At 45.7% G+C, this 26249-nt stretch overlaps 2 protein-coding genes across 6 annotated transcripts in view; both read left to right on the top strand.

The window, feature by feature from the left end:
• Positions 1–7: 7 nt before the first annotated feature.
• LOC113036426 (S-arrestin-like) lies at positions 8–18960 on the top strand. Its single transcript, XM_026192777.1, has 16 exons — positions 8–83; positions 4569–4636; positions 5199–5259; positions 6781–6825; positions 7191–7390; positions 8316–8375; positions 8581–8648; positions 8725–8860; positions 8978–9062; positions 9750–9822; positions 12164–12301; positions 14702–14779; positions 15579–15593; positions 15705–15757; positions 17553–17562; positions 18371–18960. Exons 2-16 carry the CDS (start codon positions 4589–4591, stop codon positions 18462–18464), a joined length of 1164 nt encoding a protein of 387 aa, XP_026048562.1. The 5' UTR covers positions 8–83; positions 4569–4588; the 3' UTR covers positions 18465–18960.
• A 3010-nt stretch (positions 18961–21970) lies between these two features.
• The window catches only part of dgkd (diacylglycerol kinase delta), a 28357-nt gene continuing 24078 nt past the window's right edge, over positions 21971–26249 (top strand). Inside the window, exons 1-3 of one of the 5 annotated variants that reach the window (XM_026192056.1) lie at positions 21971–22154; positions 25413–25523; positions 25606–25686. In XM_026192056.1, coding sequence (XP_026047841.1) covers positions 22017–22154; positions 25413–25523; positions 25606–25686 — 330 coding nt within the window. In that variant the 5' untranslated portion in view covers positions 21971–22016. The other 4 variants (XM_026192061.1, XM_026192062.1, XM_026192058.1 and 1 more) reach the window with 4 other exon arrangements.

The raw sequence follows: 26249 nt of genomic DNA on the forward strand, positions 1-26249 counted from the left end.
GTGCTGATTATAAATACAACTGATCGTTCTGATCAGCTTCAAACCTGCTTCTCTCCAGCTCGTCTTCATCACTGCAGCTTCAGGTCAGTCTGTTCAGTGAGAGATGAATCTGTTATCAGTGTGAATGAGTGTTTGATGATGGGTTTCATTAGTTTATTGAGGAAGTCTGAAGGTCAGCTGATGTTCCTTAATTCTGTGAAGCTTCACCTAAAAGCACAAACAGCTTCACAGCTGATGTGAAACAACAAATCTGATCAATTACTTTTTAAACTTGGTGACGAGTTACCAGAAGTTAAAACTCATACATTTGTTTTTGTAGTATCCCCTGATTTTATATGATGCAGCATTAAGTTTGATTGAAAAACAAACAAACAAAAAACCCCAGTAAAACTGGATTAACATCTGCCATCAACTGAGGTGGAACGGCGAGAAGATCTTCTCAGAGCTTCAGAGGAGATGTAAAGGGTTCAACTCTGCGTGTCAGGATGTGAGCACACAGTTCAACAATCTGAGAAAAACATTTGTCACTGTAAAGGTCAGTGAGTCCCTCACCTACAGTTCATGATTGGATGGAGAGGTGGAGTCAGAGGAGGATGCTGCAGAGATGTGGGATGTTGGTGGATGTGGGTGGGTGTTGGTGGGCATTAGTGGATCTTGGTGGGTATTGGTGGATGTGGTTTTGTGTTGGTGGATGTTGGTACATGTTGGTGAATGTTGGTGGGTGTTGGTAGATGTCGGTAGGTGTTGGTAGATGTTGGTGGATGATGGTTGATGTTTGTAGGTGTTGGTTGATGTTGGTGGATGTTGGTGGATGTTGGTGGATGATGGTACAGTGGGGCAAAAAAGTATTTAGTCAGCCACCGATTGTGCAAGTTCCCCCACCTAAAATGATGACAGAGGTCAGTAATTTGCACCAGAGGTACACTTCAACTGTGAGAGACAGAATGTGAAAAAAAAATCCATGAATTCACATGGTAGGATTTGTAAAGAATTTATTCGTAAATCAGGGTGGAAAATAAGTATTTGGTCACCTCAAACAAGGAAAATCTCTGGCTCTCACAGACCTGTAACGTCTTCTGTAAGACGCTTTTCTGTCCCCCACTCGTTACCTGTATGAATGGCACCTGTTTGAACTCATCATCTGTATAGAAGACACCTGTCCACAGCCTCAAACAGTCAGACTCCAAACTCCGCCATGGCCAAGACCAAAGAGCTTTCGAAGGACACCAGGAAAAGTATTGTAGACCTGCACCAGACTGGGAAGAGTGAATCTACAATAGGCAAGCAGCTTGGTGTGAAAAAATCAACTGTGGGAGCAATCATCAGAAAATGGAAGACATACAAGACCACTGATAATCTCCCTCCATCTGGGGCTCCACGCAAGATCTCATCCCGTGGGGTCAAAATGATCATGAGAACGGTGAGCAAAGATCCCAGAACCACACGGGGGGACCTGGTGAATGACCTGCAGAGAGCTGGGACCAAAGTAACAAAGGTCACCATCAGTAACACACTACAACGGCAGGGAATCAAATCCCGCAGTGCCAGACGTGTTCCGCTGCTGAAGCCAGTGCATGTCCAGGCCCGTCTGAAGTTTGCCAGAGAGCACATGGATGATACAGCAGAGGATTGGTTTCATCTGACCACATGACATTCTCCCAAAGTAGAACTTTTTGGTATAAACTCAACTCGTCGTGTTTGGAGGACGAAGAATACTGAGTTGCATCCCAAGAACACCATACCTACTGTGGTTGCTGGAGTACTTTTCTATGCTGTGGTGTGCTGGGGGAGCAGCACAGCGAAGAAGGACTCATCCAGGCTGGAGAAACTGATCAGGAGGGCTAGCTCTGTGGTCGGCATGAAGCTGGACACTCTGGTGACAGTGGCAGAGAAAAGGACATTAAAGAAACTGATGGACATTATGAACAATGCTGGGCATCCTCTGCACACGGCCATAAACAATCAGAAGAGTCTGTTCAGTGACAGGTTGCTTCTCCCAAAGACAAGAACTAACAGACTTAAAAACTCCTTTGTCCCACACGCCATCAAACTGTTTAACTCCTCTCTGGAGGGGAGAGGGAGGGGAAACAGGAGGACAAAGGAGGGGGGAACAACTAAGCTGTAGTGCCTCTTCACCTCACTGTGCAATACCTTTTGTGCAATACTTTTGTAAATAGTCAACAGTGCAATAGACTCAATACTTGAAATGTGCAATTCACTTGTATTTTTATTTTTATTCCTATTTATTCTATTTATCCCCTTCGTATATTTTATTTATATTGTCTCTGTATTTATATATATATGTGTGTGTGTATAACTCTGTAACTTCTGTCGGTGCTGTGCTTTTTTGGAAATCGAATTTCCCAGAGGAACCCACCCGAGGGATTAATAAAGTTCTATCTAATCTAATCTTTACTCAGTTCTTACCATACAGTCACGCATTGAGTTTTGTGCCTGGCCGCCTGGTGGAAGCCTGCCGCTTTACTGGATCCAGTTTCCCTTTACATTCAGAGCGTCCTCTGCAATGGCCTTCTTCCCTTACCGGCAGAAAAGTGCTAAAATACCGTCACTGCACATAGGAATGATTTCCCAACAGTGTACTCGAACCGCCGTCCCTGTGGACCAAACACAGGCCTGGGCCGGCTTCTCCCCAACTGCGTGCTCGAGCCACTGTCCTTGTGATGAGCCGTTCCCAACACAAGCCTGGGGTCTCAAACCACCAGGATTTTTCCCGACGGTGGATTTTAATTACCGTCCCTGTGCTGGACAAAAACCCGAACACAGGCCTGGGGTCTCAAACCACCAGGATTTTTCCCGACTGTGGATTTTAATTACCGTCCCTGTGCTGGACAAAAACCCGAACACAAGCCTGGGGTCTCAAACCACCAGGATTTTTCCCGACGGTGGATTTTAATTACCGTCCCTGTGCTGGACAAAAACCCGAACACAGGCCTGGGGTCTCAAACCACCAGGATTTTCCCTCCGGAGACTCTAACTCCAGAGTCGGCCTGCGTTCCCCCCCTCGGCCAGACAAACACTCTCCATGACTGTATACAAGTTAGCTACAACTCACCCATCTGCAGGAGTCCCCTCAAAGTCGATGGTCTCAGTGGTGGCTGAAACCCACGGCTCCGTGACTCCTCCATTTCCTTTTCTTCAACAGCTGGTAGGACAAAGGTACCTTTTTCCTCAGGGGTGAACCGTTGTTCAGCGACCACACGGATCACAACCCAACCCCAATTAAAAGGGAATCGTAATAGGCAAAGCATGAGGTAATAAAGGCATGAATAACAGTCTCCAAATTGTGTTTGGAAATTACGTTCTTTTGAATTCTTTTGGCAGCAAAGAAAGACTAGACCCAGAGTGGTCAAAACTCAAAAAATGATCTTTATTTTACATTTCCGGAAATGAAGAACTGCGGAGACGAGCACGCATCCACAGCTCTGACAAAATCACAAGGTGTATATATAGTTCGGCTACACACGCTAAGTTTCGATAAAAACAACTCTGGAGTGCACTCTGCTTAGTTTCACTTTTGTCACGGCGGGTGAGGAGAGCCGTGTGAAAATAATAAATGAGGATCCAATCGCAGGCAGTAGTGGAGAAGTGAAGGTGGTTTATTGAACACGAAATAAATATGGACAAACAGCAAATGGAGCACGAACTAAACTAGACTGGAAACAACTAAACTACAGAGCACAAACCTGGACAAGAATGAGAACGAGCAGAGGAGATGGACAGCAGGGAGAACACACGGGTGAGACATGGTGGATACACAGATGGACCAGCAACTACAATGACAGAGGACACGACTTAAATACACAGAGAAACACAGGGGAATTACACACAGGTGGTGGACACAGCTGGGAATAATCAACAAGACGAGACAGAGGTAAAACTGAACACACTCACATGAGACGCAGACCTTCACAATAAAACAGGAACACATTTTGGTGGATCTTGGTAGGTGCTGGTAGATGTTGGTTGATTTTGGTGGATCTTGGTAGGTGCTGGTAGATGTTGGTTGGTGTTGGTGGGCGTTGGTTTGTGTTGGTGGATGCAACATGGAACAGGAGTGGAGCACATCACTGCATCCACACGAAGATCCAGAAACTCCCCCACCTCCTCCGAGCAGGTGCAGGGGTAGCTGGCACATCTGTGATGGCGTCATTAATGCTGAGGCACATCTGCAGCTGTAGGAGAATGTGCTCTGTCTGGACAGCGTCTGTGATTCCAGACAATGAAGAAATCTCACTGAGCACAGCCTGCAGCAGCACGGCTCCATAACTGACCCGAGTACAGCCCAGACCATCACCCACCGAAACCACAGCTGGAGTGCTCCATCCACCAGATCTTTTTTATTATTCTTATTAGTCGGAGTTTCTTTCATGTCTGTACAATGTTAAAGAAAACTGCGTTAGATCTGCTGCCTGTGTTCTCAGTTGGTCATATTACTGGGATGCTTTAATCATCCATAGATGCACGAGTGGATGTTTAGGTGTGAGGGCTGTGTGCAATTTAACTTTGAGATGATAAACGTTTGATATGTGAATGTCTCTGTGCTGCAGGTCAAGATCCAACACTCAGCATGAGTCCCAAGCACGTCGTCTTTAAAAAGGTGTCCCGTGACAAGTCGGTAAGTTCTGAAGATAGTTCAGCATCGACATCATAAGAGCAGAGGTCATATCAAAGTTCCTTTTGGAGAGACTAAAGTTTCCCCCTAATAGAAACATCAGCACTGAAAGGATGCTGATTTGTACTCAGGGCACCATTTAAGGCATCCATAAAGTTCTGGTCCTTGATCTTGCTCCACCGCTCTGTGTGCAACAGGATCCAGGTTGTTAATCCGGACCCTCTGGGTTGCGATGGCATCTTTGTGCTGAAATCCAAATTGAACTGACATGTGACAGAGTAACTGTAATATTAATGTCTGCTTTGCCTGCGGGTAAACATTCAGGTTTTTTTTTATTCCTGACCTCAGAATGGGAAAAGGTTCAAAAACATTAACTCCATCGATGAACTGAACCGATGCGCCTTCTGCTCCCGGTCTGTGGGAAACTAAAAGCACAAAAAAAAACCTCTACTCAGAGCTGTGCTGTCATTTCTGCCTCTGCAAGCATGTGATGGTCCACCCTGCTTAGAGGGAATGTGGAGCTCCTGCAGACTCTGAGTCTTACGTGACCCTCGTGTGTTTTCAGGTGACCGTCTACATGGCAAAGAGGGACTTTGTGGATCACTGCGACTTTGTGGATCCAGTCGGTGAGTCCTGATGCTAACTACCTGCTCTCGCTCTGCTTTTGCTACTGATTGAAAAATGTTTCTTGAAAATGTTTAAAGATGGAGGACTGACAGATGCAGGCCTATGTCTTCATGACATCTCTGCATGTGCTGAGCCCTGTGAGAGAAAAAAGCATAAACTCTGTCAGGACCCCACAAAGACTGGGGAAGAAAAACATGGAGACATGACAGACTGTGGAGACAAATGAGCAGAACACAGAGACAGGACTACGACAGTAAAGAGCCACAAAGACAGACCAGAGAAGGAGAGAGATACAGGTACAAGACAGGGACAGACCGGAAACGAAGACACCAAACATGAACAAGAAACATAGAACTAGAAATGTGAATAATGAAAAATTCAGAGCACTATGAAATATAGAAATAAAGACAGAGCTAGAATATGAAATCTGAGTCACAAACCATACTTCACTCCAAACTGGGTCAAAGACCCAGGACCGACTCTTTAAACAGAGCTTCTCCACCACACAGCGCTCATGGTGAATGTTCAGAATCAGAATCAGAATACTTTAATCATCCCGAGGGAAATTAGGGTTACAGCAGGCAGCCGCGAGCCTCCCCATGATGGTATCAAACTTCTGTTCCATGGTGTTGTCGTTCTTTTGATTCTGAGACCTCACAACTGCAGTGACCCGTTCCGCGATGTGTTCCAACTGTCGCTCAAGGGTGTCATTGTGAGCAGGCCTCTCTCTGATGTTTCCCCTCATACGCTCAATGGTGTTGTTTTGAGCCTTCACAGCAGCTGTAAGCGTCTCCAAGGTGTTGACCATATTACGTTCGTTGTGAGAGGTCGCGCCTCGTTCCGTTTCGATCCCAGCGGGCAGCCTTGGGGGGGTTTGAACAGCCGGTTCCGCTCTCTTATTTCTCCGATAAACCAGGGCTAAGCCAACTCCGATCAGCATGAACCCTGTTATCACGGTTCCGAATAGATAGATATCTTCAGCGTCCTCGATCGACAGTCCCGCCAGGCACACGACCCTCCAGTTCTGCCACCCGTCCATCGTGTATCCGGCAGGGAAAGTCCCTCCAGGGCACTCAGGCTCTCCCGAGCCCAGACTTCTCGTTGAGAAAAGAGTGTCAATAGCGTTCAGAGACCAGTTGATCAAATCCATAATTCTCTTTAGGTTTTAGAGAACGACATTGGGAGGCTATTCCAGGGAAAGTAATGCACACAAGACAAGGACATAGAGGCTAAGCAGGGAAGATAAGGGTGAGGAGGAGAGGAGAAAAGTGCGACTGCCTTCACTGAGAGCTAAAGAAGAAGGGGTGGCCTGTGCTGTGGGATCCATACACCGCAGTGAACAGACTGAAGAACAGTGCTCACTGGTTTTACTGCTAATTGTAAACTAGCCATGGATATGGGGATGGTAGCAGAGCAGGAAGTAGTTGACCATTTCTGCTCATGCCCAGTAGGAGGACAGTGACAAACCTTTAAAACAGTCAGGAATGTGTTGTGATTTGATCACTTCCTGTTTCCTACAGATGGCGTGATTGTGATTGACCCAGTGCAGCTCAAAGGAAAGAAAGGTCAGTGTGTTTAAATGTGTGCAGTAACATAAGACAGAACCCGGAGGAGGTGCCGTGGGACTCCCTCCTTCAGCCCATCAGTGTGGAGAAGCTCAGCTTTACCGGAGGAGGTCCACAGGGCTTATGACTGTGGCTCCTGTGTAAAACATATTTCACTGAATGAAAGCTTCTTTCTGTGCAGATGAACATTTCTCTGCAGTGTGGGGTGGGTGCGACACAAAAGATCTCAGAGAACAATAAGCAGCTTCTGACAGACGTTTCTCCAGCTTCTATTCACACTGATTTAGGTTTGATGGAGCCAGATTCTCCTGGTGCAGCATGTTCTTGGATGTGTGGCTTCATTCCTGTTTTTCGGTGTCTGTTAGTGTATGTGATGCTGTCGTGCACATTTCGCTACGGCCGTCAGGACATGGATGTGATGGGCGTGGCCTTCAGGAGGGACCTCTTTCTGGTGACCCGGCAGGTTTACCCCGAGCTGCAGGACAAAGAAAAGCTCACCCACACCAAGATCCAGCAGAAGTTGCTGCGAAAGCTTGGAAACAACGCCTTCCCCTTTTTCTTCGAGGTGAGGAACAGCCTGGAACATCTGGAAAGATCAGGCCCTGCTAGAGGAAGAGGTTTAATCCCTCCATCAGGTTCAAGGATAGAAAACAGAAAGGCCACATTTGTCATGTCTGGAATAGAGTCCTTTTTGTTGTGTTAGGTTTTGTACCCAGTGCAGATCTGGCCTAAATCGTCATCCAAAATCCTCAAGGTAAAAAAGGAAAACCTGATTACAGAATGAATAAAAAATTAGAGCACCAGTCAGAATAACAAAACCCCCACAAATGTCTCAGAAATCTGTTAAAACTCTCTTTAAAACTAGAAATGTGGCACAGTGGTTAGCACTGTTGCCTCACAGCAAGAAGGTCCTGAGCTTGACTCAACCACAGGGGTCTTTCTGTGTGGAGTTTGCATGTTCTCCCCGTGTGCGTGGGTTCTCTACGGCTTCCTCCCACAGTCCAAAGACATGCAGGTCAGGTTCACTGGAAACTCTAGACTGTCGACCTGTTCAGGTTGTAACCTGCCTCTTGCCCTAAGACAGCTGGGATAGGCTCCAGCAGAATAGGATGGATGGATGGATGTCCACATTTGAGCAGAAAAGAGTAGAGTTCTCTGAGAGGTTAGAAATTAATGATCATTAACCGTTCAGAAAGACAATCTAACATTTTAGGGAAGAAATTTTCAGAAATAAAGAGGAGGGTTCTCTGTAGCTGTATGAGAACCTTCGAGAACCTGACTGAAATCTGAACACGGGCGAGGTCATTGTTCTGTAGTCACCAGCGTGTGTCTGTGGCGCAGTTACAGAGGAAGGGGTGGGTTTCACTCTTCTAATCGTATAGATTGTCTTGATTAGTTACTATTCCTGTGTTTATTGTTGAAGAGGTTAGAATGAGACGTACCAATTCGGGTACCGTACAGGACGAGCGTGACGGTCTAATGTGCTTCAGTTTCCAGACAACCTGCCCTGCTCCATCACTCTGCAGCCCGGACTGTCCGACGTGGGGAAGGTAACGCCATCACTACACTCAGCCTTTCATGTTCTTCATCTGTACATTGCTTCAGCACCACAAAGTCTCAGAGTACACACACTGATGTTTCACATCAGCTTCCCTCTCTCTGCGTTGTCACGCAGTCCTCTGAAAGCAGCCAATTTGCCCGATGAATGATACTAGCTGTAAATGTGCAAACTGTGTGTTTCTGTGTGCTGGACAGAAATGTGCGGTGGAATTTGAGGTGAAAGCTTTCTGTGGTGAGAACCAGGACGAGAAGATCGACAAACAGTGAGTCGCTCAGAGTGGATCTCAGTCTGAAGACTCGATGGACAGCCTTTCACGTGTTCCTCCGTCCTCTCTGCAGGAGTTCTGTCCGTCTCACCATCCGTAAGATCCAGTTCAGTCCAGAGGACAGCAAACTGCTTCCCAGCGCAGAGACAACCTTTGAGTTCCTGATGTCCGAGAAACCTCTGCATGTGAAACTGAGCCTGCCCAAAGAGGTCAGAGCTTCAGTCAGGTTCTGAATCAGACACCAGAACCACCAGGTTCTGAAAGCTGGAGGACTCTCACAGATATACTCATGAAAGCACTTTACCTGTCTGCTTACCTGTCTGCAGACTTTTTACCACGGCGAGCCGCTCAAAGCCAATGTTGAAATCACCAACTCGTCCAGCAGGAACATCAAAGACATCAGCTTGTCAGGTGACATCAGTTTGGCTTCAGAGTACTTAAGGTGACGTAGAGCAGCGTGTCTCTGCCACCAAGCATCATTTCTCCAGTTTTTCCTTTTATAAAGGAAAGCGTGAAATGTACAAGCATGCAGAAGTTGCATTACCATCAGGGGAGACGACTGATTTAAAGCCGAGAAGTCTGTAGTGAACAAAAACTGTATGAAGTCCATTCCAGAGTCCTTACTCTCCAGAAACATCTAAGCTAGGCAGCTAATATGTATTTACATTATTTTGTTGGCTTATTTATTTCAAGACATAATGACTTTAAATAAAATGTCTCCCCCTGCTGGTACTGCAGCTTACTGCACGCTTGCACATTTCACTCTTTGGAGGGGCAAAGGGTGAAATGGACACAGTGGACGGCGTGTCTAATACGCACTTTGCAGTGGTATCGGGTTGACTGGAGACATCAGCTGATAACACTTCCTTCCATTAGCATAAATTTAAAAAGTCATGCAACCAAAGCCTGCTCAGACACGATTGGCCAAACTGAATTGTGACCTAAGGAGATGTTTAACCAGAAAAGCTGCTCCTTGTAAACATGAGGAAAGGTGTCTGTGGCGGTGACACGCTGCCTCACCTGCAGGCCTCTGACAGCAGACAGGTGTGTTCCCTGTCTGCAGCAGCACGGTGGCTTACTTTGAGTTTCTGTGCTTAGTCGAGCAGGTGACCCACGTCATCCTTTACTCCAACGATAAGTACGTCAAGTCTGTGGCCAAAGAGGAGACCAGGTGAGTTAAGGATATAACAGAAGTATATTTCTTTTGAATATTTTCTGAGGGAACTTAAAGCAGGAGTTGCGTTCATGGTCTCAGTTTGATCAGACAGAACATTTTTTCTTTTTTCAAAAGGAAGATGTTTCCTGTACATTTAATTTTTGCATTGATCTGTTTAAAAACAGATGTGCCCCTGTCGTACCTGATACATCTTGGTCTAAAGCAGGGGTCGGCAACCTGCGGCTCTTTAGTCCTTATACTGCGGCTCTGCGTGGTTTGGGAAAATAAATTACATTTAGCTGAAGTGTATTTTTTTTGTATTAGTTCTTTTTAAACTTGTAGTTATAAATTGTTAGATTATTGTGATATTGAAATATAAAAATACACTTTTATTTTCTATTATTTCTTCATCGCTCAAAATAAGCGTCACACTGGCGGAAGCCGGTGTGCCCGCTGAAACGCCTGCATTTACCGAGACTTTCAACCCCAGGTAGGCCAATTATGGATCTTGGGATCCACATTATGTCAGCAGCTCCACCGCGAACTATGTTAAAAACAAACACGCTCACGCCTCACAGACGACAGCTTACAGTCCTGTAAAGATGAAGTGACTTCACTGTGCGCAGAGGTTCAGGAGCAGAAGTCCCGTTGTAAACATATCACGGCAGACCTGACGATGTTTGCATGAACACGCTTTACAGTTTCTCTTTATTGACCACTTTCACACACGGCTGCTGTACGCACACAGCCGGCTGTAGCTTTGCAGCTCACAGCCCGACACACAACCGCAGAGAGAGCACAGACTTTAAGGTGGCGAGGCGTGATTGCTGGTGCCGCTCAGGTGCGTCCGCCTCCCCTGCAGCGGCGCTGCAGACCACGCCCCACCGCACACATTAACCAGGTAAAATACATATTTAGGCAGAATTTTGTAAATATCTATTTTTCATTTTTCAGCAGCATCGAGCTTTTTTTCCAGTTATTTTTAAAAGTCAGGTCAAGGCTCCAAAAGCCCAAAGGAGATATAAGGCTGGCGGCTCACAGCAGTTTTTGTTTGCTGGATCATTGTAGTTCAGCTTTCCTTTTGTTATATTTCTTTAAGAGATCGAAATGTGTTCATTACATAAATAAAATGTAGTTTTCTCTGTAGCACTTCATGGATTTCATAAGCAACACACTTTAGCTGTTCACACAAAGCATAAAGGTAAAAAAACAATATGTACAGTGTTATCTTCATTTTAGACGTCACAAAGTATTTGCGGCTCTCAGTGTTTTCTTTTGCGTGGAAACCGGCTCCAAGTGGCTCTTTGGGTCTTCTCGGAGGAGCACAGTTTTAATTCTGTAGTTTTGAGTGAAACGGCAAAATTTAACTATTCCACTGGCTCAGCCTAAACTGCCTTTCAGGGTCTGAGACAACAGTAACTATCATATGTACATGTTAAATCCAAACAGTATAGACAACAGTAGTGACCTGTCAAGAAACAAATACAACAAAAAAAAGAGAAAACAAAACAAATAAACACATTGTTTACATCCCACAACTTCGCAGGTCAACTGGCAATAAAGTGCACTGTAAACTCTCTTTTAAACATACATTTCTATGGGAGAACATCATGAACTCACTTCGGTTTCTCCACACAGCTACTGTGCTAGGACAAGTACACACGCAGGAATCACACAGCAAGTGATCTCCCCTCTGAATCAAACAGAAACATACAGAGTTATGCAAAGTGAGTAAAAGTATAAACTTAACAACTTTGAAATCTGTTAGGACACTGTAACTACTCACGCCAACCCGCTCTTCAGTCCCTTTCACAGCACGTGACCATTAAACATGCACCCGTCGCGCGTTAAGAACTGTACAGAAATGGTCACAAACATGGAGTCACTGCTAAAGAAACTTAGCTAATTACAGTCTACTACAACACTGGTGACAATATTTTGCAGTATGCTACACTTTTTAGCACATTTACCTCGTGTGTAGCTAGCCACAGAATCTTTTGCAGTCTCTAACTCTCCAGTGCTCCCGCTCACAGCGCTCAGTGTGACACAAACTTGAGTGCATGCGTGCTCTGGCTTACGGCGGCTCTTAAAGGGACAGTATACCCCCAAAACGCGAGGTCTAGTCATCACCATGACAACCCTACAACAGACCTCCGGTAGACAGGCAACCAGTCAAAAACACAATTCCCTCTTTTTAAACCCTTTCCATGTGTAGTATTAGTTCACTTGGCTACATAAAGGTTGTGACCCCTGGTCTAAAGATACTCCTAGTGACCTCACACTGTCAGCTGGGTTAGTTTTAACCACCCTGGGTTTGACCAAGAGGTTTCTAATCATGTTATGTTTTCGGTTACAGTGACTCTGTGCCTTGTGGCACCAGTCTGAAGCAGGAGTACACCCTGCACCCTCTGCTGGCATACAACAAAGACCGCAGAGGACTCGCTTTGGATGGGCGACTTAAACACGAGGACACCAACCTGGCTTCATCGAGCATGTCAGAGACACACTGAGGTTTTAATGATGGTGTTAGACAGGAAACACGGCTGCTCTTTAAAGGACAGGTTCACATGATTTAACCTGGCAGGTGAGACAGATCTGTCATCAGAGCATTCTGGGCAAAATACACACAGTGTTCAGACCGGCTGCATTCTCACGAGATCTCCGGAGACTCCATCAGATGAGCCTGAAGTCCGGTCAGGCCGTCGAGGTGATGGAGCCTCAGTTGAATTTGAATTGAAATTTTTATTTCAGTCAACAACAACAACAGATTATAATTTTACATAAAAGTACTCAAACAGAAACCGAAAAGTGAATAGGCTGAAGCCTTATGGCTTATACTTATCCTATCCCTTACCCCCATAGAAGTAATCAAATCCTTAACCAAGAAAATAAATAGCATTGATAAATAAGTTGTATAACAGTTTGAAAAGAAATCAATGATAAATCAAGAAATTAAATCAACACAAAAAAATGTTAACAAACCAAATTTCTATAACCTTGTATAATACTAATTTTTAAAAGCTTCCTGAAGAATGACAAAGAAAAACACATCTTCAGTTCATCATTAAGTCCGTTCCATAATTTCACTCCCAAAACTGACTCACATACTTAACATTGGTTCTCACTTTAGGCATTTCAAACACATAAGACCCCCTCAAATCATATTTTCCATCTCTTAGTTGAAACATCCTTAAAATACACATTGGAACATTCTTTTTCATCACACGATATATCATTTCTAAAGTTTTAGAATATATAATGTCCATGAATTTTAACATAGAGGATCCTACAGAAAACTGGTTGGTGGACTCCCTGTATCCAACTTTATTTATTATTCTAATAGCTCTTTTTTGCAATTTAAATACTGAATCCAAATATGTTTTGTATGTGTTCCCCCAAATTTCTGCACAGTAGGTCATATAAGGCAAACAAAGGGAAGTATACAATAAATAAAGGCAGTTCTTATTCAAAGAATCTCTTGTTTTATAAAGAATAGAAATAGACTTGGATAATTTTCGTTTCACATGTTCTATGTGGGGCTTCCAACAAAGTTTATCATCAATAATTACTCCTAAAGATTTTGGCTCATATACTTTTTCAAGTTCAACATTATTTAAATTCAATTTTACTTTAATATTACTTTTACTACCTCCAAATAACATAAATTTTGTTTTACTTTCATTCAATGATAGTTTATTAAATACAAACCATCTATTTAACTTCATGAGCTCTGTTTCCACTGTTTTCAGTCATTTCTTTATGTCTTTTCCAGAGCAAACTAAGTTTGTATCATCAGCAAACATCACATATTTTAAAGCATCACTGGCTGTACAAATATCATTTATATAAAGTAAAAGTAACTTAGGTCCCAAAACAGATCCTTGCGGACCTTCACAAGTTACTTTTCTAACTTTAGATTTCATGTTATTAATACTCACATATTGGAACCTATTATTCAAGTAACTATTTAACCAAAATTGTACAACACCTCTTAAACCATACCTTTCACACTTCTGTAAAAGTAAAGAATGATCTATCGTATCAAAGGCTTTACGTAAATCAATGAACACACCTATTCCAAACTGTTTTTCATCCACAGCCGTTGCAATATTTTCAATAAATTCCATCACAGCTAGAGATGTTGAGCGATTTCTTCTGAACCCATACTGATGATCATTCAATAAATCATATTTATCAATAAAAGAATCTAGTTTGTTTGCAAATAGTTTTTCAAGAATCTTTGAAAACTGAGGCAGTAAAGATACCGGTCCATAGTTTGACACAATCTGTTTATCACCAGTTTTATATAGTGGGATCACTTTGGCAAATTTTTCAATTTAAATCACAGCTTGATGACCTCTGACGACTGGAAGCCTCCAGGAGACTGAACTATGTTTTCCAGAACATCAACCACTGAAATTAGAAATATGATAGAAATGGACTCATCCAAGTGTCAGAGCCGAGGTCTCGTTTTGTTCTGTCAGGTCATGAAGCCTCCACAGTTTAACTTTCTTCTTAGAGGTGGAACCAGAAGCATCCCAAACAATTATTTGATTCGATGATTCGGACATCTCCCTCCTAATGTCTCCTCTGCGGGGTCAGATCTCTGACCTGTTTCTAGCTGCTGGGTTAGAAACACCACAGGGACTCTGGATGATCTGAAGCTCTGTGCTGCAAACGGTTCCTGACTCTCAGTTTGTGCCAACGAGCCTGAAACCTTGCTCGTGCTTTCAGACACCTGTGACCCCTGACAGAGCTGTGAACCTGTCCTTTAACCACATAGCGTGCTAGTACACAATGCCGAGAGCACCTGAGTTTCCTGAGCTTAGCGAAAGAGCGTTGTGTGACTTTCAGAAAGTTTTCCTTAAGCTGATGAGAGCTGTCTGTGTCTCAGTGTGAAGCAGGAGGTCCTGAAGGAGGTTCAGGGGATTCTGGTCTCCTATAAGGTCGTGCTGAGGATGGTCGCCTCAGGGTGAGTCTCACACTTCCTGCTGTTAACAGTGTGTGTATGTTCAGGTGTCTGGTGAGGGGTCAAAGGTCACTACAGGCCCTCTGCCTGACCTCACTTACAGCAGCTCAGGTGTGACGAGGCAGTGGTTTGAACACACTGTGAATACGAGCAACTGATGACACAGAACAACAAAAACAGCTTCAACGTCACCAACACCTTGGCCCCAAATAGCAGACAGGTCTGGCCCAGATCTGGTGTCAAGCCGGCACTGCTAGCTGACTTCTGGCATGGTAAGTGGTCTGTCATCCAGATGTGGGCCAGGCCTGGCTTAGACGGCACTGTCTATGTGATGGCATGCCACATCTGGCTCAATCTTGTTTTGGTCCATCTGGCCAGGCTCATAGAAAACAGGTCTGGCCTGGATCCGGCATCAAGCTGGCACTTCTGACTGACCGGTGTCACGGCAGAGTGTATGTCAACCAGATCTGGGCCACCAAAGGGCCGTCATTTTTTGCGGTATGTGGGCCATGTGTAAGAACATTGTGTGGGCCTGATCTGGGCCATACCAATTTTGCTATGTGGGGCTGTGACAGCCTCCTGGGTCAGCTGACCTGGACACCAGCCACACACCTCTATCATGTGCCAGGGTCATGAAACTCCATCTTTTCAAATCAGAGAGCCTGAAGTGTCACTGACCAATAGGAGCGCTCTCTCAGCCAGGGTCGTGCCCGCACGCTGCGCCTCATATCAGAGGGAAAATTAACCTCAAAGCAATCTGACTCTTTGTGTCTGTTCTCTCTCTGCTGCCCTTCATTGACAGGATGGTGGGATCCAGGTAGGGTCACGCTCAGACACACTGTGTGTGTGTGTGTGTGTGTGTGTGTGTGTGTGTGTGTGTGTGTGTGTGTAAAACATCTGGACTCACAGCTGTGTCTGTGCTTTACAGTGAGGTGTCTCTGGAGGTTCCCTTCAGGCTCATGCATCCCAAACCTGAACCAGGTACAGATTTCTTTCAGCTTCCACAACACACACACACGTAAACACACACACACGTAAACACACACACACGTAAACACACACACACGTAAACACACACACACGTAAACACACACACACGTAAACACACACACACGTAAACACACACACAGAACATGTTCTCATGTAAACCGGCTCATAAGCTGGTCCAGCTGTGTGTGTGTTTACGTGTGTGTGTGTTTACGTGTGTGTGTGTTTACGTGTGTGTGTGTTTATGTGTGTGTGTTTACGTGTGTGTGTGTGTGTGTGTGTGTGTGTGTGTGTGTGTGTGTGTTAGTTGTGTGGTTTACGTGTGTGTGTGTTTACGTGTGTGTGTGTTTATGTGTGTGTGCGTGTGTTTACGTGTGTGTGTGTTTATGTGTGTGTGTGTTTATGTGTGTGTGTGTTTATGTGTGTGTGTGTGTGTTTACGTGTGTGTGTGTTTATGTGTGTGTGTGTACGTGTGAGTCTGTGTGTGTGTTTACGTGTGTGTGTGTTTACGTGTGTGTGTGTGTGTTTACGTGTGTGTGTGTTTATGTGTGTGTGTGTGTTTACGTGTGTGTGTGTTTATGTGTGTGTGTGTGTTTACGTGTGTGTGTGTTTACGTGTGTGTGTGTGTGTGTTTACGTGTGTGTACGTGTGAGTCTGTGTGTGTGTGTTTACGTGTGTGTGTGTTTATGTGTGTGTGTGTTTATGTGTGTGTGTGTGTGTTTACGTGTGTGTGTGTGTTTATGTGTGTGTGTTTACGTGTGTGTGTGTGTGTGTGTTTATGTGTGTGTGTGTGTGTTTACGTGTGTGTGTGTGTTTATGTGTGTGTGTTTACGTGTGTGTGTGTGTGTGTTTACGTGTGTGTGTGTTTATGTGTGTGTGTGTTTATGTGTGTGTGTGTGTGTTTATGTGTGTGTGTGTTTATGTGTGTGTGTTTACGTGTGTGTGTGTTTACGTGTGTGTACGTGTGAGTCTGTGTGTGTGTGTTTACGTGTGTGTGTGTTTACGTGTGTGTACGTGTGAGTCTGTGTGTGTGTTTACGTGTGTGTGTGTTTATGTGTGTGTGCGTGTGTTTATGTGTGTGTGTGTTTATGTGTGTGTGTTTACGTGTGTTTACGTGTGTCTGTGTGTGTTTACGTGTGTGTGTGTGTGTGTGTGTTTACGTGTGTGTGTGTGTGTTTACGTGTGTGTGTGTGTTTACGTGTGTGTGTGTGTGTGTGTGTGTGTTTACGTGTGTGTGTGTGTGTGTGTGTGTTTACGTGTGTGTGTGTGTGTTTACGTGTGTGTGTGTGTGTGTTTACGTGTGTGTGTGTGTGTGTGTGTGTGTGTGTGTTTACGTGTGTCTGTGTGTGTTTACGTGTGTGTGTGTGTGTGTGTGTGTGTTTACGTGTGTGTGTGTGTGTTTACGTGTGTGTGTGTTTACGTGTGTGTGTTTACGTGTGTGTGTGTGTTTACGTGTGTGTGTGTTTTAAGCTGCTTCTTGTGTATTGCTGACAGCAGTTTGTGATAAACAAGAAGCTGCGTCACACAGATTAACATCCAGATTAGCACCGATTAATAGAGTTTAACACACACACGTACACACACGCACACGTAAACACACACACGTAAACACACACACACACTCTCAGGTGCACACTCTTGCGTGTTCCCAGTGTTACCCTCCAGGTGTGTCACTGCAGGGTCTACCTGACCGTATGAAACCAGCTGTTGTGATTTGGCGCCATATAAAAAAGTTCATATTGTTCATATTTCACCTGTTTCTCTTTTCTTGATGCTGACTGACCTGCAGCCAAGGACAGGTAAGTGTGACAGTAAACGACATCACTTCCTGTCCCACACAGTGACGTCTTCCTCTGTGTGACGGACATCATAGGGAAAGGTTGGCGCTTCCCAGGCCGATTCTCTGTCTTACAAGGGGGGGAGGGGCTCGAATCTGACTGGCTAAATTTAAAAGGAGCAGAGCAGCAGACGTAGCTCACGTGGAGCAGGAAGGTCAAGCTCGTCTTACGTGGAGGGCCGGACCAGCAAAGCGCCCCTGCTGTCCCTGTAAAGATTAATCCCACTTTTAATCCCTGAGAGGCATAAATAATATAAAACAGGCGTCTCCTTTTTCCACACGACAACTAAACGCAGATCAAAGAAATCTGTCAGCACGACATGTAGAAAATTCGCTCGTCGCTCGTCCTGTGACTGTAAAATGTTATGTTGTCGTGTTCTGTCGTCACCTCGGTGAGAACAGCGGATGGATTTTGAAATGAAAACACAGTTAAAGGCCAAAATTCCTGCCCTCCTTCACGTTTGCCCAGCAGGCGAGATCAGAGGCTTTGCCGATCCAGTTGTGGCCTCCGAGCCTTATGTTTGACACCGCTGATAGACTGAAGTCCCACACTTTAGTTTTTACAACCTTGATCGGGCGGCTGTGGTTTAAAGCTGGTCATCGAGCCCCAGCACCTCCGCGTGGTCATGTGACTGTTTACGGCAAACGTGTGTTTAAACGTACACGTGTGTTTCAGTTTTTTCTTGTTTATCAAGAACAGGAAGTGACTTAAACTGCTGAGACAGGACGCGAAGCTTGCTGTTGATCTTCCCACTGTGTCTGTGCTGCAGTGAATCAGATGACATGGTGTTTGAGGAATTCAAACGGGCCTACCTGAAGGGCGTGGTCTACGGAGACGACGACGAGTCCCCCACCGACGCCTGAACTACAAAGATGGCTGCCTCAGGTCAAACGGCGCGGCGGCCACTCGGAGCTGAAGATGAACACAGCGTGGTCGTCCACCCGTGGTTTCCTCACTGTTTTAACGACTCCATCGTGTTTCCTGCAACACCACCCCCAGGCTAACTACAGCCGCGAGGTGGCGCTAGCAGGAACCAAAAACTCTGTCTGCCATAAATGACCATCTCCTCCCCTAATGCAGTACTTTTACCTGGAACCAGGTGTTTTTACTTTTTTTTTCCTGCAGCATTTCCTCCATGGCTGGGTTTGGTGTGTACTTTAGGGTTTCCCAAACCTGATGCAGCGCCCTCCGGTGGCCACAGTGATTATGCTGTGAACAAAGCTGAGTGATGCAGTCGTGGCTGGGAGGACGCTGAGGTGGATGGACGGGTGGAGCTGCTTGTCTTTGATGAATGAAATGGTCTAAGTCACAGGTGTCAAACTCCAGGCCTCGAGGGCCGGTGTCCTGCAGGTTTTAAATGTGTCCTCGATCCATCACAGCTGATTTAAAAGGACTTCCTCAACATGTCCTGTAGTTCTCCAGAGGCCTGGTAATGAACTAATCATCTGATTCAGGTGAGCTGAAACAGGGTGAGATCTAAAACCTGCAGGACACCGGCCCTCGTGGCCTGGAGTTGGACACCCCTGGTCTAAGTGCTTCATTAGGGTTAGGTGAAGAATGCCGACGTGGCCACAGGCATCCATGATTGGCCGTCCTCCGTCCAACTCCACCTCCTCCTGCAGCACGTGGAGCTTCTTTTGTTCCAGAGGAAAGCAGCTGAGGGCCTGAGGGTCATTTCTGGGAGGCAGAGTTTAACATTTCCCGTCCTCAGAGGGTCGGTGTGTCACGTTAAATGAAGGAAATGCTGGATATGATGAGTGTCAGCAGGCCGGGCTGTTAGCCGTGAGGCTCTGAGCGAATGTAGACGAGTAAAGTGCATCTTTAGAGCTCAGTGAAACGAGCTGCTGACGTTCTGTAGAGCACGTCATAGCTGACCTGTCAGTGTGCTTATTTTAGAGGCAGCGATGTTTCTCCTGTTTCTGTCTGATACGGTGATACCTGACATACGTGTGTGTGTTCCACTTTTTCTGCATGCATTAAACAGATTGAGGTTGTGAGCTGTTAGTCGCTGTGCTTGTGTTTGATTAAAGAAGCCTGTTCTCCATGTTTCACACTCCGCGCGGCTCCATGTTTTTACATTTGGGTTTCTCACTTCTACTTCCTGTCACACAGAGGTACTTTTGTTATACGGTGACAATAAAGAGATCAGATCGAGTCCAGTGAGCATCCATCCATAATATTCTTGATATTTATAATTAAGTGATTTGTGTACATTAGTGCTATTTTTAATTCTTAAATTTGAAAAATCTGTAACATGTATTGTTTAGTTTAGCCTGTTACTGTCTTGGAGCAACTATAACCTACATCATTTCCTTAAGGATTAATAAAGTGTCATGATTAATGAGTACATCCACAAACTGAGGCTTCCTGCTGTTTTGTGTGTCTCTGCAGATGGACTGAGTATCTGTGGAGCCATTGTGTCTGTGGATACTAACTGTCAGTCACTTAACACTGAGGCTGTGGACCCAGAGGGCCCGGACTCTAAGGGCAGCTCGTCCTGGGCCCGGGGGCGTGTTCAGAGCCCAAATGTAATCCTTTGCCTGGGTCCACAGAGAGCGGCTAACAGCAGCATGTAAATCCACTTTTAATTCATGGCTTCAAAGGAACACGACAGTGTTTGGAAGAATTTATTATCCGAGATGAGTTTGTGACAGAATGACTCAAATTCAGCGTGAATTTGAATTTCATTTGGAGAAATAATAAATGTCTCTACAGGAGATGAGCTGATAGGGTTAAGAGTGTAGAGAAGTTTTGATTTGGGGGTTATGAACGGAGCCTCAAACTAAGATTTTTGAGCTCTTTTGTCAGACACAGAAATTACGAGGTATTGACTTTCTCTACCGTGATATTCTCAAAGTGCCCACAAAGCTGTCAAAGTTCCACCAACAAGCTCTCCTCTACTATACAAGCATGAGTTCACAACACATAATACACTCAAGTGAAACTAAGGACACATTGGTGCTAACAGAAAATCAAAAAGGGAGCAAAAAGCACCATGGTCCGTGACTCACTTCATGGACAAAACAGGTATGAAGATCGTCCCGGTACCCTTTAAAACAATGGTTCAACAGACTGGGAGATATTCCAACCTTGGTGTAGAAGTGAGACCGATAACTGTTGAAGGTATCCAGCGAGAGAGGGAAGACAAGAATCGATTAATAAGAAACCTTTTGTCAACAAAATGCTAGCCTGGCAAACTGAAAAGGAAATGTGTTGTTTTCAGTGAGGATGAGGAGGCCAAAAAATACGACAATGAATTTAAACTTGTGAACGAGTTTTCTCAGTTTTCACACTTTAGGCTGAACTGGAAGACTTTTCTGTGGATTCTGTGAAGACAACACTGAGACTGTGGAAAATGTTTTATTACAGCCCAACTTAGTTTGTGAGTTTGGACCGATTCTCAAAGTTGGCTTTGTTCTAAAACATTTCTTTGCTCTGTATATGATGTGGACTAACACTGGAGTATTAATGAAAGACAAAAATCTGGACTGAATAATGTGATTATTTTAGCAACATATTACAGTCCGAGCCCACTTCTGTGCGTGGAAGAATCATCTCAAAGTATTTTCCAGATCTGGACACAAAAGCCCTGAAATGTATTTCCTTACTGGACTTAGAGATGCTCTTGGACTCAAACCCCTGTTTTATTTTATTATTATTTAGTTTTCCTCTTGTTTCATATCATTTATATGTTTTTTTCTCTATTCCTTTGCTACTGACTCAACAGCACCGTATGGCTGTTTTCTGTGTTTGAGTCAAAGGGTTGAACTTTGTTTGGTTTGGAAATTCAGCCTAAAAAATAAAATAAAAAACGACTCCGTTCAACCTAAGAGTACACCTGAGTCTCTGCCGTGTGGGAGCGAGCTTCACTAAATCTGCGAGGGCAAAGGTGTAACCCTCACCCCACACCTGCCATGAGAGCTTGTGTTCAGGTCAACTAGATTTGAGTTTTGATTGCTGTGTTTAAGTAAGATGATTTCATTGTTATCTGAAGATAACATTGATACGTGTATGCTTTTGCACGAGCTGGAGAAGGAGAACTTATTTTTGTCTTTAACGCGTGCATGATGAAACACCGGCACCATTGAGAGTGGACTATGTAAAGAAATCTAAATAGTTACCTAAAATCTAGTTAACCTGGTCACCGGTGACTTTCACGAGGCGTCGGGCTGCTTCACAGAGCAACCTTTTCAGGTAAGAGGCGGGAATGCTATGGGTCACACAGGCCTGTCGGAGCTCAGTGGACCATCAAACCCTCTCCGCTGAGTTCAGGCTGTTTTCACGCCAGCGGAGAACTCGTGTTGTTGTAATGTCACCGAGTGACCACCAGGGGTCGGCTCCGCTGTGCTGTCCGGTCTCTGCCGCTGGGGGGCGCTGCTCCCCCTAGCGGTAGACACCGGGGGTCTGATGGCAGGATGGCGGAGGCAGGGGGACCGGATTCCGCCGCGGCGCGGTGCCCTGACGAGTCATCAGATAGTGAGCCGGAACAGGAGCCCGGAACTCCGCAGAAACTCATCCGAAAAGTGTCGACGTCCGGCCAGATCCGCAGCAAGGTACGTGTGCTAACATCCGGGGCTCCTTGCGCATAGCCGGCGGTCAGCGGCGGCGCTCATTCAGCAGCGCAGGGCCACACGCAGCCTGAGGGCACGGCGCTGTCCACCGGCTCACCGGCCCGCAGAACTCCATGTAAAATACGGACTCTTTAAAAGCCGGTCCCTTTTTCTAGCGGTAAGCAGCCGGTTTATTGTTAGAGTGAAACATGTTCGGACCAGACATCGACCGTCGGATACTCCGGCGCGCAGTGAACATGATGTGTGATGTTTCAGCGCTGCTCTGACGTCTGTTTCCCGGACAGCCGTCCTCCACTGGCCGCTGCGGGCGGCGCTATCTTTGCCTTTAAAACACAAGTGTGAGATGTGGGCTGCATGCTGGTGACGCCGAACTGAAGACCGGACGCGTTTGCGCCTTAAACCGGTCTACTGTCTTTGGCCCGTGCTCCCGTAGTCCAAAGATTGGTGTCACTTTAAATCTGACCGATTTTAAACGGAGTTCTGAGCCCAGGCTTCAGCGTCCCTGGAAAAACTGTGCTTTCTGGGGTAAGGGCCACAGCTCTTAGACCATTTCTAAACCACATAACAGGAAACGCCGTAGCCAGACACCGAGTTTCAGTAGATGACCGGGTGTAAACACGGATCTGACTGGTGCGGTTTTTTCACCATCTGTGGAGCTTCCGTTAAACCTAATTCGGGCAGAAACGGCATAAAGTCAGCGGAGACGCCGGTAAAACGCACGGAAACAACAGAGAAACGTCGCGAGTTTAAACCGGTAACACATACCGGTTACTAGCTCACACCTGATAACGGAAAGATTTGGGCCCGCTGTGAGACATCGGTGTTTCCTATCGCTGGTGGCCTAAATGCGCGTGCTGCTGCGGGGTGGACAGAGGCGGCTGAGGCGGCGCTACGTTAGCTTTAGCACTGTGACACATAACGGTCCCATCACGGTCGACACGTAACGGCCGGTTTTTCGGTAAAAGCAGCGGGATTTTAACTGCGATAGAGAACAGCGGGAACTCAAACTGGCACCGCTGATCAATACGTGACAGATTATACTTTTATTGATTACTGATCGTTTTTCATATTGCTGCCTTCACGGGCAGGCTAAAGACTCGGAAATGTGGACATCGTGTTGTCAGACGATGTTAAAGCAGCTCCATTAGGAAACAATTTAAAAAACAAACCCGGAGTCCTGAAAGCTCACTGTGAGGCGCTTCCTTCGACCTACAGAGCTGACCAAAGACAGGCTCTGGTTTTCAGGGCGGTAGGCATCATTGATGAGCAGGACACAGGTGAGTGAGGTGTGGTTCCTGCTGCAGGGGGGCCTCCGGTGACTTAATCCCACTCACAGAGAGCGGTGTTATTGGGCACCAGATCAAATGTGCCAGGTGTTCCTCTGTGAACATGGCGTCGTCATGGCGAAAGGGTTAACGGGTCAACGCTGTGACCTGCAGATCTTCACCGAGTCCTCACTTCATAGAGCCGCACGGCAAGAAGGTCCTGAGTTCAATTCCACCATCAGGCCGGGTCTTTCTGTGTGGAGTTTGCATGTTCTCCCCGTGTTTGCGTGGGTTCCCTCCGGGTACTCCAGCTTCCTCCCACCATCCAAAGACATGCAGCTTGTGGGGATAGGTTAATTGATTAATCCAAATTGCCCATTGGGAGTGAATGTGAGTGCGAATGGTTGTCTGTCTCTGCATGTTAGCCCTGACTGGCGACCTGTCCAGGGTGTACCCCGCCTCTCACCCTATGACAGCTGGGATAGGCTCCAGCGCCCCCCACGACCCTGGAAAGGATAAGTGGAAGCGGATGGATGGATGTTTCTCTGTAATAACAAACTCAGTGTAAACTATCTGTGTATAAACCAAAGCTGACACTATGAGACTTCATCAGAGGTGTGAGCATCACTGCAGGTGTCTTTGGTCGTGTCCAAATTCATGGACTGCATCCTCCTGAGGTGGTCGGGTAGGCCGGAAGTAAACGGCTGTTAAATTGGACGGTCTCGCCTTCTAGTTAGCGTCAGCGCTGTCTCGGTGGAGTTTAATGAACTCGGCCGTCTGCTCCTTGCTATCTAAAATATAACAGGACACTGGCGTAAACTCTCGACCGTCTCATACTTCTATTTAATCAGTTTTCTGTTTGACGTTTAGTCAGCTGTGTGAAAACCAAGGAGGAACCAACCCGGGGGATTAATAAAGTTTTATCTAATCTAATAACTTTAATCTCAGCCAAACCGATTTACTCACGAACAAATAAAACACTGAAAAAAGCCCAACAATAACATTTTTAGGTTGTCTAAGTGACTTATATATTACGTTTAACCCGAGCAGCGAAAGTGATCTGAAAGTGATGTGCCGGGAGTTGTGCCGTTCTCGGCAGCTCCAGTGACCCGCGAGCTCCTGGCTCGCTGTCGAGCTGGTGGGTAACAGACGTCTCTGAAAACGTCGAAGCACTTTTGCAAATATGCGATATCTTGATAAACCGAGCAGATATTTGATGTTTACACAGCTACTTTCTCGCCTGAAAATATGTTAAAAGTTTATTTTGTGACCCAGAAAGATTAATAAGAGTAATTTTAAAACTTAGTAGCGGCTGCCGTTGTTGGAAACTGGAGTTTGGCTTGGCCGCGCTATGAATTCTGGGATATGGTGGGCCACGAAGGACACACCCGACCCATCCTTCAAATTCGGGGAAAATGAGGACGCATTTGTCGGCTGCATTCGGAGGAGTCTACGAATTTGAACAGCCTTCGGCGCGTCGCTGTGACGTAATCGGTCTACAAATGCGGCCTCAGGAGGAAGCAGCCCAGGAATTTGGACACGACACAAATCTCTTCAAACACTGAAAATGAGAGAAAATTAGAATAATGTCAATAATAATTCTGACAGACATAAAAGACGGAGTTTTTTAACTTTTCAAAATAAAAGCACGGGAACGAGGAGATAAATCACAGGTTTAATGCCTGCTCATGCAGTGAAGTCTGGAATTTCCCGCGGCAGCAAATGGAAGAACAGGAAGAACATGGGTTATATTTAGAGTATGGGACAAACATTGAGATTGAGTCATGTGGGACTCTGACAGGAAGCTGCACTCCACTGTTTCCTGCTGTCCCACGCCTCAGCCGCCAGAAACATTCAAACACTTCCAACTTTATTTAAAACTGTGCAGCGGACAGCCTCCATCTTTACACAAGATTTACACACTTTCAGCTTGAGAAAGAAGAAATCTGTGCTCACAGGTGTGTGTGTGTTTCAGACTGTGCTGAAGGAGGGGAACCTGCTGAAACAGACGAGCTCGTTCCAGCGCTGGAAGCGGCGATACTTCAAGCTGAGAGGGAGGACACTGTACTACGCTCAGACCGCCAAGGTGAGCCCCACCCTGCCGCTCAGTTGCTGGGCTGTGTTCTGAGGACGCACGCGTGAGCATAACCTTTTCTGTGTGTCTGCAGTCCATCATCTTTGACGAAGTCGACCTGACGGACGCCAGCGTGGCCGAGTCCAGCACCAAAAACGTCAACAACAGCTTCACCGTGAGTCTTAATAATAATGGATTGGATTTATATAGCGCTTTTCAAGGCACCCAAAGCGCTTTACAATACCACTATTCATTCACTCTCACATTCACACACTGGTGGAGGCAGCTACAGTTGTAGCCACAGCTGCCCTGGGGCAGGCTGACAGAAGCCAGGCTGCCATATCGCACCATCGGCCCCTCTGGCCAAACCTGCAGCAGCACGGCCAGGTTCATCCACCGCTGAAAATAGTCCCCACACAGGCCGCTGTTCCTGCTCTGTGTGGTTACACTACAGGAAGTGACCTCAGGATAGATTCCTGTTTAATTCACATTCTGTCTAATCAGCTGATCAGTGACTGGAAGCAGGCGTGGCTGAGTTACGTCTGTCACTCATTGTGTGTCTGTGTTTGTGTGTGTCTGGTTGTGTGTGTGTCTGTGTGTGCTGCTGGCGTCCATTAAAAACCTGGTTTTCCTTTAGTGTAAACATATTTACTCTAATTTATTTATTTACATATTTATTTTTTTCTATTTTTAACATTTTTCACAGATTAGTTTTTTTTTTTATAAATTTTGAAATGT

Source organism: Astatotilapia calliptera, chromosome 14, assembly GCF_900246225.1.
Source record: "Astatotilapia calliptera chromosome 14, fAstCal1.2, whole genome shotgun sequence".
Lineage (NCBI taxonomy): Eukaryota > Metazoa > Chordata > Actinopteri > Cichliformes > Cichlidae > Astatotilapia > Astatotilapia calliptera.